The sequence below is a fragment of the Tachysurus fulvidraco genome, chromosome 6 (genome assembly GCF_022655615.1).
Source record: "Tachysurus fulvidraco isolate hzauxx_2018 chromosome 6, HZAU_PFXX_2.0, whole genome shotgun sequence".
NCBI lineage: Eukaryota > Metazoa > Chordata > Actinopteri > Siluriformes > Bagridae > Tachysurus > Tachysurus fulvidraco.
In genome coordinates this window covers 18,638,106-18,654,434 of record NC_062523.1, presented here as the reverse complement: position 1 = coordinate 18,654,434, position 16,329 = coordinate 18,638,106, and the positions used below count along the sequence as shown (strand labels likewise).

General features: G+C 36.8%; 1 protein-coding gene across 6 annotated transcripts in view; it reads right to left on the bottom strand.

Annotated features, from left to right (window-relative positions):
• Positions 1-1,600: 1,600 nt before the first annotated feature.
• Positions 1,601-16,329, bottom strand: part of lrp1bb (low density lipoprotein receptor-related protein 1Bb) — a 260,096-nt gene continuing 245,367 nt past the window's right edge. For 3 of the 6 annotated variants that reach the window (XM_047815194.1, XM_047815195.1, XM_027164566.2), the window contains exons 81-91: positions 14,551-14,676; positions 11,791-11,955; positions 9,388-9,549; positions 8,551-8,725; positions 7,550-7,654; positions 6,109-6,222; positions 4,966-5,042; positions 4,403-4,493; positions 3,931-4,081; positions 3,308-3,382; positions 1,601-3,017 (exon numbers count right to left, since the gene is read on the bottom strand). In XM_047815194.1, the coding sequence (XP_047671150.1) occupies positions 2,877-3,017; positions 3,308-3,382; positions 3,931-4,081; positions 4,403-4,493; positions 4,966-5,042; positions 6,109-6,222; positions 7,550-7,654; positions 8,551-8,725; positions 9,388-9,549; positions 11,791-11,955; positions 14,551-14,676 (1,382 nt within the window). In that variant the 3' untranslated portion in view covers positions 1,601-2,876. Of the gene's footprint in view, positions 3,018-3,307; positions 3,383-3,930; positions 4,082-4,292; positions 4,494-4,965; positions 5,043-6,108; positions 6,223-7,549; positions 7,655-8,550; positions 8,726-9,387; positions 9,550-11,790; positions 11,956-14,550; positions 14,677-16,329 lie in introns of those variants that run through there. The other 3 variants (XM_047815196.1, XM_047815197.1, XR_007140904.1) reach the window with 3 other exon arrangements.

Below are 16,329 nucleotides of genomic sequence, written 5' to 3'. Positions count from 1 at the left end.
GATTGAAACACATGATTAATATGTTGGACTACTGATCGGGAGGATCAGTAGTCCAACATATTAACCACTTAGCTACCACATCCCTATGTCTTCTTTGTGTATGTGCTTGTTGGGGATTGTAGTCAGTGACAGCCATGTCTGTAGGCTACAGTGTTTGCTGGGAAATAGAGTTTGGGGTTTAGTGGCACACTTATATATTCCTTACTTCTTTGTTAATTTGAAGCTCTCTTCTTCGTAATATTTACAAGTGAATATGACTTAATGATATGAATTATACCCCTATCAGCCATAACATTAAAATCACTGCCAGGTGAAGTGAATAATATTGATTATCTTGTTAAACGTGAAGCTGTCAAAGGCTGGGATATAAAAAAAGGGCAGAAAAAATGGGTTATGGACATGAACAACTTTGATAAAGGCCAAATTGTGATGTCTAGACTACTGATTCTGAGCATCTCCAAAACAGAGGGTTTTGTGGGGTATTCCTGGTATGCAGGGGTTATGAACATATTATTCTAACAAACAGGATATGTAAGTGTGAACAGTGTACCTATGAAATACACAGAACCATTTCTGTTCTAAGTTATTAATCTATTAAAGCTACATATTACAGGACAGATGTGGAATAAAGCAGTGGAAATCTGCCATACAAGTTGATTAAAATGACTGCAAATCAGAAATTCTTGTGCATCTTGATGGACTTGTTTGAACTTGCAATGACTGACAAAAGAAGAACACTGTCTTCCATTTCAATTACTGGAACATTCTAAGCTAATTGTAATTGAAAATCTTAAACTGGTAATCTCACACTCCTTTGGTGCAGCCTAGGTGATGAACGCACTTCAACTGCAGGCTTCCAGGATGCACACAATGACTTTGAAGCTGCCCCACATTGGCTTTTTCCATCATCCTTGGGCCAGGTGAAAAACAGCATTACATGGACCTGATTCAATCAAGCAAGCAACTCTATAGTTTCATTTTTGCACACAGGCTGCTAAACATAAAGCAGGATGAAATCCTCCCCGTTTTATGGCCTTTTTTTTATTGCTACAAAACCCAACCCTGGAGCAGATGAGATTTCTTTATTAAACAGCCCCAGTGCACAGAAGAGGCATACTAACAACATTTATTTACTTCTTCTGCAATGCTTACTCTTACTGTTTCTATCTGTAGCATAACGTCTAGCATCACACTGAGAAGAACCTAGATCAGAACTGTGGGCCAGATGTTTCCAGCCTTGGAGTCTGTAATGAGTACTGGAAATATATATAGAAGATTTTCCATCAACGCTTGTAGCAGATGATTAATAAAAAAATAATAATTACATACCTAACAATGATGTTGTTTTTTGCAGGATTTGAAATATTCAGATGAATCACTAATGTGTTTGAAGCACTGTACACTAATGACAAACAGCTGTGAGGTGTATTTGTGTATTTAGCTTGATTTTTTTCCTATAGATCTTCTCTGATTGCAGTACCAAAACAATTACAATCAGTTTACAGCATGCATGTCTTTAATCAGACATTGTTTATGGTTGTTGATCTTACAAATAAAAGAGATAAAAAAATAATAATAATAAAAATAAATACTGCTGAAGTGGAAATAAAATGCTTTTATTTCATATTGATGCATTTTTTATAAAAGATACTTACATTTAATACATTTTGTTTTCCAAAATACAAGCAGCCGAACAACATATAAATCAAATACAAAATTATAAAATCTGTTGTACTGTATCTTAGTAATGTCTCTCTCTTAAAGTAACTGACAAAGGGATTTTCATTCATACCACTCTCAACATAGCAGTAAAGTAAGATTAATTTCTCTATCACATCCTGTATGATGACTCAGCCATTGGGGATGTAATTCTACTGTCAATGAAGTTGATCAATAATAATCAGTCAGCAAGTCTGGGTGCCTTTCAGTTTGTGTTTTCGTAAGTAAGTATTTAAACCAAATGAATGATTTGTATCTTTCATGTATCAGACACACGTCTGAACAGATTATATTAAGTTCACAAGATGGATCGCTGTTCCGCTGGGCTGAAATTACCTCGTAAAAAAAGCTAATTGTCAAAGATAGATAATGATGTACTCTCACAAATTGTCCATTAAGTATTGATCACCTCCAACAGGTTGTGTGATTTTAGCTGGATGAAAAATAAAAAGACATTATCTCATAATATGCAGCATTGTTTTCAGTGATTGAAGGCAAAAATCACTTGAATGAAAAGTGACAAATATGGCTGGGCAGTTTCATTACGAGCGCACAACATAGAACCATGGATAAGATCAGAAGAAATAAAGTCTTAATTCAATGGATATCAGTAGCCCTCTGTAAAGATAAACATGGACAAAGAACAAATACAAATTCCCAGTCTCTATAGATTTATATTTTGATGTGAAACTAAGTTTCACATTAACAAAGCATAACTTATGTATAAAATAAAAAGAAGATTAAAAAACAATAAAACAATGTTGTATGGTGCAAAGTAAATAATATGAAATAAATCCTACGTCATCACTGAGTTAACACCGTAAGGCAAAATACATGATTTTAGGGGGTGAAATATTTTTGCTGCTGTCCTTTCTTTGTTAAAGGCTGGGTAATCTGCAGATATACTGTGCAGTACATGTAATATACCCCAGAAAAAAAAACAACAATAAAACAAACAACAACAAAACCTAAAGGAGAGGACATATCTGAAGTTCAAAGTTTATCGCACATGGAGAGGTAACACTGCTGCTGAACCGAGAAGCAAACCTAAGTACATTAGCAGGACCTGATAAGAAATAGAAAATTCTTTTTTTTTCTCCACATTTTATACATTTTGTACACTCACGTAAAAAAAGAGTACAAAGTGTAAAGTCAGGCTATGCGGCGGTTTCCCGAATTGTCCCCTCTAGTTTCTTTGGGAGCAGCTCTCTCCTTTCATCAATGCTGATGACTGGCTTCCGACAGTTCTGTCCATCAATGTATATCTTGGCATACACTGGATTGGAGTAGTTCATAGGCTATATAGAGAGAATCCAGAGAAATGTGAATTGTTAGAAAAATACAGTTTAAATCTGATCATCGAGATGGATGATTATATGAGAAAATGAAAACACCTGTATTCTGGATGTATATTATATTTAAATATTTCAGACTGAATAAGAATTTTTGACTCCACTGTTTGCTAACGGTTAAGATAAATGTTTATGAAAAGCAGGCAAGCGCACACAACACACACGAACACGGATGATCACGGATGAGTGTCTCTCATGCAATGGTCAAAGCTACCAATTAGGACAAAGGGCTTCACCTGTCCAGGTATAACTTCTTTAGGGATAGAGTGTATATTTAGAGTGCGAGGGTCACTGGATTTTACACACCACCCCTGCAATACACACACTAGTGTGAAATCTGCTCAACATCAAGTTTGTTGTACTTTACAGCACATAAAACAGCACTTTATTTCCTACAAAATAAGGTGTTCAGTACACCTGTCAGAGTAGAAGCAACACTCTAGGGAGTAAGAGAAGGCAGATTTGTGGATGTATGCTGTTACTGTATTAAAAGAAGCACTAATACACACTGTGCAACTAATAGCACTGACACAATGCTAACCTCTGGAAATGTTTACATCTATGGCATTCAGCAGACCCCCTTATCTAGAGCAACTTACTTTTTTTTATTATCTTATTTTATACGACTGAGCAATTGAGGTTTAAGGGCCTTGCTCAAGGGCCCAGAAGTGGCAGCTTGGTTTTCCTGGGATTCACAACCTTCCTTTTATTTATTAATTTCTTCTTTGTCACATATATTACAGCAGAGTGAAATTCTTTCTTCATGTGATAACAGCGCCTTTGGAGAAAAGAGGACTAAGGGCCTTGCATTTCCATATGCTCAATAATCTGTCTCAGTGAAGAGGTCATTCACACAAACCTTATGTGGATCCAATGTGAAATTTGGTTTGAGAAAGCTCCCTGCATCAGCGTGGTTATCATGCTCCACCTCATACATGTTGTAGGACGGATTGCCAATCTCCACATTAATGCCTCCATTAGTCATGGGTTGCCTCTGGACCCGCTTGCCCCTAGGTGAGGTCATAGACATGTTTTCATAATTTTCAAAACTGTATTAACTTATTTAGCAGAAAAAAAAATGATATCAAGGGCACAAAGTCAAGTTTCAGTAATAGCATTTGTCCATTTTTAGTGAGTTATTTACATTTTCCACAGTGCACACTTTGCAAAGCTGTGAAGTGGTCACTCAGCAAAAAGAGCTATTTTTAATAGTTTGCGTACAGTATGTTTCTCAGGATGTAGTTTTGCACCATGGCAACAAGTGCACATTTTAACCCTTCAAGTGTACAGATCAGCCATCCTCTCAGCCACATGCTGTGTTCCTGTAATACCTCTGCTGCCTTCTGCAGATGAAGACCCCAGCCACGACAGTAGTTATCAAAATAACCAGCAGGACCAGAGGCACAATAATGGCTATGCTCCCTGCAGTGAAGAAGAATGAAAAGCAGGAATTAAACTCCAGTCCTCACAAATGTCCAAAACAGGGGTTGAATATTGCTTGCGCTACATCGTGGCAGTTTTTAGTTCATGTAAAACTGCCTTGTTAAAAACAAAATAACCATGAAAAACTCTCAGCACAACGTTTCTGATCAGACCTAAATATACACAAAGAAAATCTTAGTATCTCTCTGACTGTTTATCAAATATAAATAGGTACATGTGTTCACTCATGGTACATAGTGCAAATGAAATACTGATGAAGAAGTCCTGGATAGATTGGTTCTGAGCAGCTTTAATCCCTCCTGGGGATTACAATAAATCTCCTACATCATAAATCACATTTGGCAATGCTCTGATGCCTTTGCTACATGTTCCCTGAAAGCAAGCAGATGATTTTAATCAGAGCCATGAGTGTGCAGTAATGAAAGAGGAAGCCATGTTTGTGCTCACTCACCTCCAGGCGTGTTGTCAGAGCGGCTGCTCTTCGGGGCCGGCCGCTCACACTGTGTCCCCGACCAATTGGCTGAACACCTGATTAAAATCATCCACAGGAAAGATCAAACGATGTTTATGCATGCTAATCACTTTAGATGAAATATGGGAAGTTTAGAACAAACAGAGAGTGAAGACGCAAATAAGACGGGCCGCGGATGCAAAAGTAATTCAGCACATGAAGAATCGGTGGACAAAAGGTCGAGTCATCTGACTTTCAGATGAAGACGTTGAACGTGTGGCGTGTGTGACTAAGCAGATGTTCGATGATTGAGGTTGGCTAGGTGAGAATGGTAACTGTATGGGACCAACATTCAAAACTGAGGAAGCTGTTTTTACATAAACTGTGCAGTGTCAATGAAGTTTCTGTGAAAGTATTTAGTATCATATAAATGTGCATTTAATATTCTCGAAAGTAGTGTTTACTATTATCCATATTAGCATTTTGTATTCACTAGATTTGTATTCCATATCCCTTATTTTAGTATTCAGTATTCTCTAAATTAGCATTTGTTATTTTCTATATTAGTATTCGGTACTCTCTACTTTCCCTACTTTAGTTTTACTCTTGTCTAAATTACCATTTAACTTTAACTTACAATAAACCTCAGAGTTATGCTTACATAATCTGTAACAAACACATACTTGAGGAAATATATTCTGCATGGGATTATATAAACTGGTTTTTTTTTTCTTCCTGTTGAATTTCATTGACACAGAGGTCTTTATCACAAGCACTGTGAGTGTTAGGCTGCAATTTTCAATAACACTGTTCACTTCTTTCTCCATACTGTATGCAATCACACCACGATCATGTTTATTTTAAGGATTGTACTTAAAATAATAATTTTGTGCTATAGCAACACTGATAATCATATTCTCATGTTTCACAGTGACCCTTTCACAGTGTTCATGTTGTTAGCCACTGCTAGCAGCACTGCATGATTCTCTAGTGATTACATGGATAATGTGCTTCCCTGTGCGATGGACATGGGGACTATGGGTTTGAGACATGTGTGTGTTGGGTGTGTATGAGAAAGGGCCGCTGCTGGATGATGAAGCAGGCTGGAGTTCTGGGTGGTAAAGGTGCTGATAGGGGACCTACTTGCAGCGGGGTTTGTTAAGGGATGTTATTGTGCATATCCCATCATTCTGACAGTAGTAATCACAGGGGTTGGCCAGCTCATCACAACGCTGGTTCTTGAAACCAGCTGTGCAGCTGCAAGAAATTGCAATGAAGTGAGGAAAATAAAATCACAAAACTGTGTGTGAGACCCCACTGGCAGAAACCTCCATTCTCCATTTAAGTGGTTGAAAATATATTCATTATGTATAGTATATATTCATTTTGAAAGCATATGTTAATTATGCACATATTTTACTTAAAAAAACAACAATAAGCCGTCCACTTGCCAACAAGTTTGGAGTTTCTTTTATCACATCTCACACGCATGCAGCATTGTTGTAAAAAAAAGGCCTGACATTTAACACCATCCCACTTATCCTTAATTATACATCAGTGACAATCCATTATGGCTAATTTGCACAGAGCTCAGCTGTATAAGTTGAATACAATTTTGTTATCAAACAAAATTCTCAACAGAACTGTAGAGTTTAGAAGATAATAAACATCCCCAGAACAGACGTGTAATACATGATAAAAACATGTATTCAATATGATAATGTAAATAAATGAGATTTATTTAGTTCTGATGGCTCTTGAGCAATCTTCTGTTAAAAAGCATAGTGGTTGAAGATACCCAAAATGTTCATAATATAATTTAGCACAAATCCAAGATAAATTACATAAATGAAGATGTGGGAGCAACAGGAAGATGATTCATGCTAAGAAGGATCATTATTTCAAGGCAAAAAAAAAAGACCAGATTTTCTGGCTATGAGATACAGTATAAACAAACTATATTTCTAGGAAAAAGCCAATGAGATAATTTGCATAGAAATTGAGTTTATCTCAGTCCTATCATGCATTGCCAAAAATGTCATTCACACTACAAGAACTGCTTGGAATGCGTTGGTTCAGCTCAGTGCTTAAAGAGATGTGACTGAGATTTCATTCAATTTAATGCCATTTTTTGCTGCTAATACTATATGATAAAACGGACAACCGAACTGGACATCAGTAGATAGTGTGATATTGTCGCTACTAAGACAGGCATTAATATGAAGACCTGTCACTAACAATTTCAAAAATCTTAAAGGAGACATTAGTCGTCAAGTAGAAGGAGAAAAAAACAAGAGACTTCCTGTTACAAAAAATAATGTTACAAATTTAAATGCCTGCCTCTTAAGATTTTAAATCAAAGCGCTTTTACAATATAACACTGAGTTTAAACTGCAACCGGGTGACATCGTTTCCCCCATGCAGAGCCATTCTGGTCCCAGACGGTGAAAAATACATCAGTGTGTTTTCTGGCATTTTTGCAACATTTTGCAAATGAATAGTGAAGCTGTGAGGCATTGCATGGCGCATGTCTAATTGCTGGGATTTGAACTCTCACAAAAGAAGGTCTTTAGTCATTACTCACTGGCAGAAGGGCAGGTTGGTGTCAGGGTCCAGATGACAGGTGCCTCCGTTGTAGCAGTAGCCATCACACAGCTGGCAGCTGGAGGCAATTCTACCACTCGTGCAGCTGCAAGACGGAAGCAAAATGCAGATGGGTAGATCTGATTAAAATGATCAGACTGACAGTCTATATACCATTGTATACGTATTCCACTTTCAATATTCAAAATGTTGCTTGGAAAAATATGTAGTATGGATAAAGGTCTGGTTTTCCTAATATCTCAGGGGTGTCCAAAGTCTGGCACCAGGACCAAATCCAACCTGCAGGCAGATGGAAATTAGCCTCTCTCTAAAATTGTAAGATAGGTGGCCAAAATCCTGCAATAATTCTTTTCACTGTGTTGACACAGATAGCTTAAATGCATAGATATAAAATGTATATTTATTCAGCCATATTTAGTCATATCACCGTTCATTCTTACAAAAAGTATGAATCTGTAATAAATACAAATAAATAAACAGGCAATATGTACATACAAAGAAATATTTAATATTCAAGATTCTGCACTATTTCTCAGTCCCTTTTTAAAAGTACGCAACTGTGTATTATGGAGGGTGTTAACTGTTTTGTGCAAAATCTCATATGTTCCTTGTGTCCAAACAATTTTACTGAAGCATTTGACCAGACACTCTGATTTAACCTAAATTGGATCACAAGGTTTTACACAAACTGGTGGAGTTTAAGTCAGCTTATGTGTACAGTGTCATTAAAGCAAAAAAGAAGATGAAACAACTACTAAGAAACTATGAGCTTTATGTCAGTATTTAAAAGATTCACTCATGTTCTTCTTAGTAATATAGGTCTTGGGTAATTACATGAGGTTTAATCTGTCCTTTTTAGATGCCTGTTAAAACACCCCTGTTGTACCAGGTTATCTATACACACTACTTGAGTTTATAAAGCTAGTGCATCACAGCATCAAGAGAAAAACACTGTTCATTCTTATCCATTATGAAACATACTTGCACGTCACATCTCCAGTCTCTGCATCAATAATACACGGCGCCCCGTGACACCGTAGGCACTTGTCCGTGTCACATTTGATCCCCTCATATCGAGCTGGACACACACACTCCACATGGCCAGAGACAGACAGTGTGCAGGCTTTAGAGTTTACACAATAATGGTGACAGATGTCTGTCATGGGAAAAATACACAGAAAAATCATTTGTGAGTGCCTAATTAAAATTTGTGAGAAAATTACACTCTGTATTATCTGCTGCTTTAATTGGACTTTTACAGAGCTTTAATGAGAGTTAATTATCTGCATCAAGTATCTAGTACATAAATGAAGGCATATCCATTGGGTGTGCTACAGAGAAAATACATTAATGATACCGAGGAGAAAAATCCCTGCTATGAATCATAACAACAAAAGCTACATAGCTGTATTTTTTTTTCCATCAGTAGAGCTCATAAACACCTTGAAGTCATCATGGTGGCATTTTGATCCCTTTGTGGACACAAGCTTTACAAAATGCTTTCATTTGTGGACAAATGATTTCCCCTTCTTTTTGTTTAGAACTCTGCTGCTGGGAGCTCAATGCAAAAATAACTTATCAAATAACCTACAAACATGCACGCTGGCTTTGAATATTAAATGAAAATAAATCTTTAATCGATGCCTCTGAGGTTCAGTCATTTCTTTTAGGATCTTTTTATCCGATTTGTTTTTAATTTTGTGTACCATCTACCCTTGAATGTTAAAAGGTTGATTGTTGATTGATTAGTCGGGAATAACGCTGTTTGTAATTATAAATAGAACTGAACAAGCTGAATTAATTCTTTTGGCCACTTACGATGAAGGCAGCGGTCACCCGTGTACTCTGCTAAACAGCGGCACACAGGCTGGTTTCCCTGGCTGACATCACATGTTCCTCCATTCAGACAATAATTATCACACACCCGGCGCTCACAGTTAGGCCCTGTGAAGCCCACAGCACAGCGGCATGTTGGCTTCCCTGTAGGAGGAGAGACACACATTATTTCTTAGAGTCAGTGAAAAAAGATGTATTTTTGTTCTTCATATGATGGCAAAAGTCTTCCATTTTGCTATTTAACCTTTCGGACAAGGAGCACAGGATCTAAACTGATTATCGATGCCATTTCAAATATGCCCTTGAAATTGCTTTACCTGTTTAAATAAATGTTGACATGGGAGACAAATAATCCACATTCACTGGAAAAAAACATTGTTTAGCCTACAAATAGATTTGAATAGAATAACAACATATGGTGTTAGATTATTCTGCTGTCAGTAAATTGATTTGCTTTCAGGTTGTTTTTTTTAAATAGCAATGAACAGCAATTAACAATAAAATAAAAGCCTTCTATTGGACATTGGACAATATATGACAGGATATTTAATATCTGTTGCTACTGAAGCAATTGCTACCGATGTCGCACTTCCAAACATTCCAACAAACATTGTGCTTTTAGTTAAAAAACAAAAAGCAGCATGCTATACATAAGAAATTTATAGAATGCATTTATTTTTCTATCAAACTGATTCAGTGTGAATTGCTTTAATGCGTGCTTCGCATACTATAAGACTGATTGCTGATAGAAAATGGCACTTTACTGATTGCAATACACTGATTATAAAACACTTGGCTGATTTTATCATTAGCAGCATTTTAACAGGTGGCAATAAAGAAATCTCATTCAAAATTAAAATAATTCATGAAGCATACTCAAGGAATTGTATATTCAAAACAGACTGCTTCAGATTACAAATAGAATAAAGCTAATAGCTGTCGTGCATAAAAATAGTGTTTGGAAAGTTTTGCTTCTGTCTTTGAACAAACGGCCACTGAATAAAATTTTATTCTAACAGAATATATGAATTGGTACACAAGTTGACTACTACTGACTACTAAGACTACTGCTAAAATATGAACAAAACTATCTTTGGTATGGCAGCAACTGCTGTAATCCAAACATAAAGCTAAACACATGCCCAAACCCAGGGCCATTAAATGCTATTACTAAGTTAAAAGTATGTCAGATTTGTTTAAAAAAAACAAAAACAGTTATGCATGTGTTGACCTGCCAGTGTTTATGTGTTGACTCAGTGTTTTTTCAATGGCGTAAGTTTGATTTTGACATTGGTGGGGACATAATTTATTTGAGATTGGTGGGGACAACATTACCCATATTTTGTGCATAAAACTGTTGTTATAAGAATACTTTCTTCCTCAAATACCTGTAGCCTGCATAATCACGTTGCATATTGCTTCATATAACGGAATATAGCTGCAGCCGACCTCAACACATTAGCGAGAAAAACAAAGCCAATCAAACAGCGACGTGGGTTAGAGAGGCAGGAAAAAAAGGCAAAGGCCAATCCTTTTAGAGAGGTAAGTTACAGAGGCGGGATTCATTGCAGGGGGTAAATCTGTTAACCGTTTGTGTTCCACAAGTTGCGCTATTTTTTACAGAAAGCCATTGTAAAATATTTTCATCTTATTTAATGATTCCTGGATAAATGTTAAATGAAATAAATAAAAAAGCACAAGTCACTGACGGATATCAGTGGTTATGCATAAATATATATAGGCTTGGTCGAATTATTGCTAGGGACAATTGAGTGTTCCCTGGATATTGGTAAGGACATGTCCCTACCGTCCCTACCCAAATCGACGCCCTTGGTTTTTTGTGTTAGACTGAACACCACAGACCACATGTGATCAGATGAAGAAGTTGCCCAGGGTTCTATAGGAGAAGTATTTAGGGAAAGCAGAAACAGTGCTATAAGAAACTGATAGAATATTTCTTCTAAGATCACTAGAAATCTTCTTTGACTAAGTTTTACTGCACTTTTAAAACCCAAAACTGTGCGTTTCATTAAATCTTCAGTCAAATGTCTTTTTGACATAAACAGGCCAAACCCATACCTGAAACATCTACGTTTTTTATGATTACTATCATAAAAGAGTGGTTTTGTATACTTTTCCCATCAAGGACAATGATACCAAAATAAGCTGGGGATCCTACTTGACCATGCCGAAGAAATACTGACCTGCTATTCAAACAAAGCACCCTATCATAAGCAGACCTGACTTGCATTAATTGAGTACAAGTGTCACACAAAGGTTTCAGAGGCTGGAGGTCAAAGCAGAAACATTTTTCAAGAACGAAGTCAAAGCAAAATCTTAAGCTGACATAGAATGAGCTGACATAGTGGTAAAAGTTTTTCTTACCTAAAGGAGACCCTGTACATGTGCCTCCATTTAAGCAGTAGTCTGTGCAGTGGTTAATTTCACAGCGCTCTCCAGAGAAATTGGGCCAGCAATAACAACGCCAGTCACCTTTCTCATTGGCCACACAACGGCCTCCATTCTCACAGGCAGGCCGACAGAGCTCACCTTAAGCAATGGCAGAAAAAAAACACACTAAAACAGAGCAGCACGCACTACACAACCAAACCCAATAGACCTTTCAAAATGCTCCATTAGATTTTTGCAGACTAAAATAGAACACAATCATTTCTTGTTATGTTGTCAAACATTGGAACACACAGACAGAAAAGCATAAAAATTACACTGGATGCCTTTTCAGATTGCTTACAACAACTGGTACAGTCAGTTACAGTACAGTATTTGAAAAAAAAATGTATCATTTTGCCTCTGTACTCAACCATAATGGATATGAACTGAAACAATCAAGACTGAAGTATACTGTAGACTTTCAAATGGTTAAGCAAAAACACTGCACTAACCGTTTAGGAATTATAGCATTTTAAAGTCCGTGGAAGACAACTAAATTGAATGATCACAGAACTTGGTGAAGACACATAACTTCACAACATCCAGCTAAGTCAAGAACACTCTCAAGAAGGTAGGAGTCTACAATCAGGAGATGCATTCATGAATGTAAATTCAGTTGGGTTTTTCTCAAGATGCAAACCACTGGTAACACTAAGGCCAGATTAGACTTTGCTAGAAAACATCTGAATAAAATTTTTGTAATTATAAATTCAGATTCAGTCAAATGCTGAAAAACTGAAAGGATGCATGTTGCAGTACAAATGAATAATGACCCAAAACATACCACAAAAGCAACTAAAAAGCTTAAGGCAAAGAAAGGGAATGTTCTGCAATGGCAAAGAAAGGCATATGACCTCAACCCAACTGAGAGTGCTTTCTCTTACTGAAGACACAACTAAAGAAAGTTTGTAAAAAAACAACAACAACAAAAAAAAAAACAAGTAACAACCGAAAGTGGCTACAGTAAAAGCCTGGCAAAGCATCTCAAGGAAGGAAACTCATTGTTTTGGCCATGTTCCAGACTCCAGGCAGTCATTGACTGCAAAGAGTTTGATTCCATGTATAAAAAAGTAATAATACTTTTAATTATTCTTTGCAATATTTAATATTAAACCCCTTGAATTTAAGCTAAACGTTTACACTTCAATCTTGAATGCTTCATTTTAAATCCATTGTGGTGATGTACAGAGACACAACTATAAAAAAAAAATGGGTCACTGTACAAATATTTATGCACCAGACAGTATATTACCACACATATATGGACACCGGACCATCACACACATGTGCTTTTTGTACATGCCATTTCTAGATTCACTAGCTCATTTGTAATATTAATATGGAGTGAGGCTGTGGGGATTTGCTCATTCGGCCACAAGAGCTTTAGTGAGGTTAGGTACTGTTCTCAGGTGAGGAGGTCTCGGGTGCAGTCAGTGTTCCAGTTTATCCCAAAGGTGTTCAGTAGGGTTGAGGTTACTGCTCTGTACAGACCACTTGAGGTTTTCCTCTCTAACCTTGGGAAACCATGTCTTCATGGACCTCAATTTGTGCACAGAGGTACTGTGATGCTGGAACGGGTTTTGGCAAATTGGTTACAGTGAAGTGAACCTGTAATGTTACAGCTGTATGTTCCCAACTTTGTGGCAGTCTGGGGAATGCCCTTATATGTGGGTGAAAGTCAGGTGTCCATAAACATTTGGGCATTTAGTATATGCATATTTCATAGTAATACCAATACACCTGGTTATCAATGCAGTGATCTAATCAGTCACTCATGTGGCAGCAGCACAATGCATAAAATCGTACAGATACAAGTCAAGAGCTTCAGTTACTGTTCGAATCAAACATCTGAATGGGGAAAATATGTGATCTCAGTCACAATAACTATTGCATGGTAGTTGGTGCCAGATGGGCTAGTTAGAGTATTTCAGAAAATTGCTGTCTCCTGGGATTTTCACTCACAGCAGTCTCCAGAGTTTACACAGAATGGTGTGGTGGAAAAAAAAAACATTTCAGTGAGCAGCAGTTCTGTGGTCACAAACACCCTGCTGATGATAGAAGTCAGAGGAGTTTGGCCAGACTGGAACGAGTTGACAGGAAGTGTACAGTACACAGAATAACCAAGCTTTACAGCTGTGTTAGACTGCACAACATATGGGTTACAACAGTAGAGGACCACATCAAGTTTCAGTCCTGTACCAAAAAACAAAAATCTGTGGCTACAATGAGCACAAAGTCATTAACATTGTAAATTATTAAAAGAGAGGGACATGTTTCATGTTCTAATATACTGAGTTTTGTTTTCAATATATGAAAAACTTGTAGCCTATTTTTACTATTGCCACCCTGAACAGACAGTTACTGAAGCTAAATGAAACAATGCAGCATGTTCTTATTAATGAATGTGGGTTTTGCTTGTCCCACAAGCTTCGTATCTGACTACTCCATAGCAGATGCATGAAAATAAAATCCTTCTGTTTCCTTGTTGTGACCTCTGAGACACTACTGCTGGTGCATATCTTTAGTCTCAGCCAGCAGCCCTGTGAACCTTTCTGGCAAGCTTTCAAAATGAACAAACAAACAAACAAACAAACAAACAAACATATAAACCAACAAAAAACCCCAATATTGCCCCTTCCCCATTTGTATAAGTGTATATTCACTTGCAACCTGATTATAGGACAAATGGCTGACCTGCTACATTGGGATCAATACAGGAGCCATTAACCAGAGTCTTCCCTTCAGGACAGGCACAACTGGCTCCAGTTGGATTGAGCAGGCACATGAAGTCACAGGTTATCTTTAGACATGGGTTAGTCACTGAAAATGCAATACAAAAAGATGTCAATCATCACACTACTGATAAGCAGCTAAAGCATGCAGTCTATACAGATATGCACTAAATTCTCAGACTAGACATAAAAGAGATTGAAAATAATCTATATGTGAGTCTTGTCCACAGTGTGCAGAATTCATATTGTAGAAAAGTTGCTTGTGGGGCTGAAAAAGATTGCTTAAATGAAAAACATTGTAGAAAAAAATCTGAGACTAGATTTTATAGGGTGAGCAGAAGCAAAAATACCATGAGGACCGTTTTTTTGTAAAAAAAAAAAAAAGAAAAAAAAAAAGGTTATTTAACTCAAAAATGTAAGAAATTCTCCATTGGCATTTTTTTAAGAGAAGTAAATCATAAACGATTAGAAGACAGGAAGAATAAAACCATAAAAGAATAATTTTAGCAATATAAGACGATAACTTATAAAAACATTTAATTTGCCCTGGCAGCAAAACACCACTGCAACTGTCAAATGCTATTTCTTCCTTCATAATACATTTAAATATTTCAGCACAAAAAGCAGTATGAAGAGAAATATCTTTTTTGGGAAACCTTTCATTACAGTACATTTTTTGTATTATGTCTGGGATTCTTTCAGACAGACAGTTCCTTCCTAAAGTAATGGAACACCAAGGCCAATAATATTTCTTTTTGATAGCCAATAAAGATATTTGGGTTTGAGATGAAAATATGACTAGATCAGATATTCTGTTTCATTTCCATTTATGACATCTGAAATGTGCCCATATCCAGAGCGAACTGCAGAAGTCAGTTTGAAGTCTCCATCAACAAACTCATTGATACTAGTTCATTAGATTGTAGCCTAATAATACTGTGTGTCTAAAATTCTGTTGGGTGGTAATATAGCAAGAATTCAGACAACTTTTATGTGCTAGTTTCAGTGTTAGTTTAAGAAGTTATTTCAGAAGTCTCTATATTTACATGTTAGATTTGGCACAGAACACAGAACCTTTGTTGGCAGACCACCTAATTTTAGTTTAGCAATTTTAGCAATATTATTAAAACATATACAGTAAATGGACATCATTAACATTTTATATTTGTTTGCATATCCCTTTCTTGCCATAACTGCATCAAACCAGAGATCCACTGACATCAACAAACTGCTGCATTCTTCTATAGTTCCAGGCTTCTATTACAGTTTCATTTAGTTGGTTATTTATTTTGTTGGGTTTGAACCTTCAGTCTCCTCTCAGTAGTTGAAATCCTGCTCAGTTTGTTGCTGAAGACATCTAAATATAAATTGAAAACTGAAATTCTGATCTATTGTCTCTTTTGAGTTCAAACCAAAATGTTTTTAGTTTATAGGAAATTCAATATAACTGGCTGAGCTAGAGCTCTGGTTTTCTTGTCTAAAAACATGGCCCTCATGTGATACAATTGACCAGCTGTGCCATGTGAAGCAGAGTGCATTCACAGAAATGCACAAACCCAACAGAAGCATCTTTAAGATCGCTCTGTGGATTATGGTTGGCACGGGATCCTGGGCAAAGTTAAAAAAAAAAAAAAGGAAAAGGGTTTAATCTATGTTTTGCTGAAGACATCACACTTCTAGCTTTTGCTAGCAGTGCAATTTCGTGGCTCAGATGCTCTAGAAGCTCTAGAGTTAATGAGTC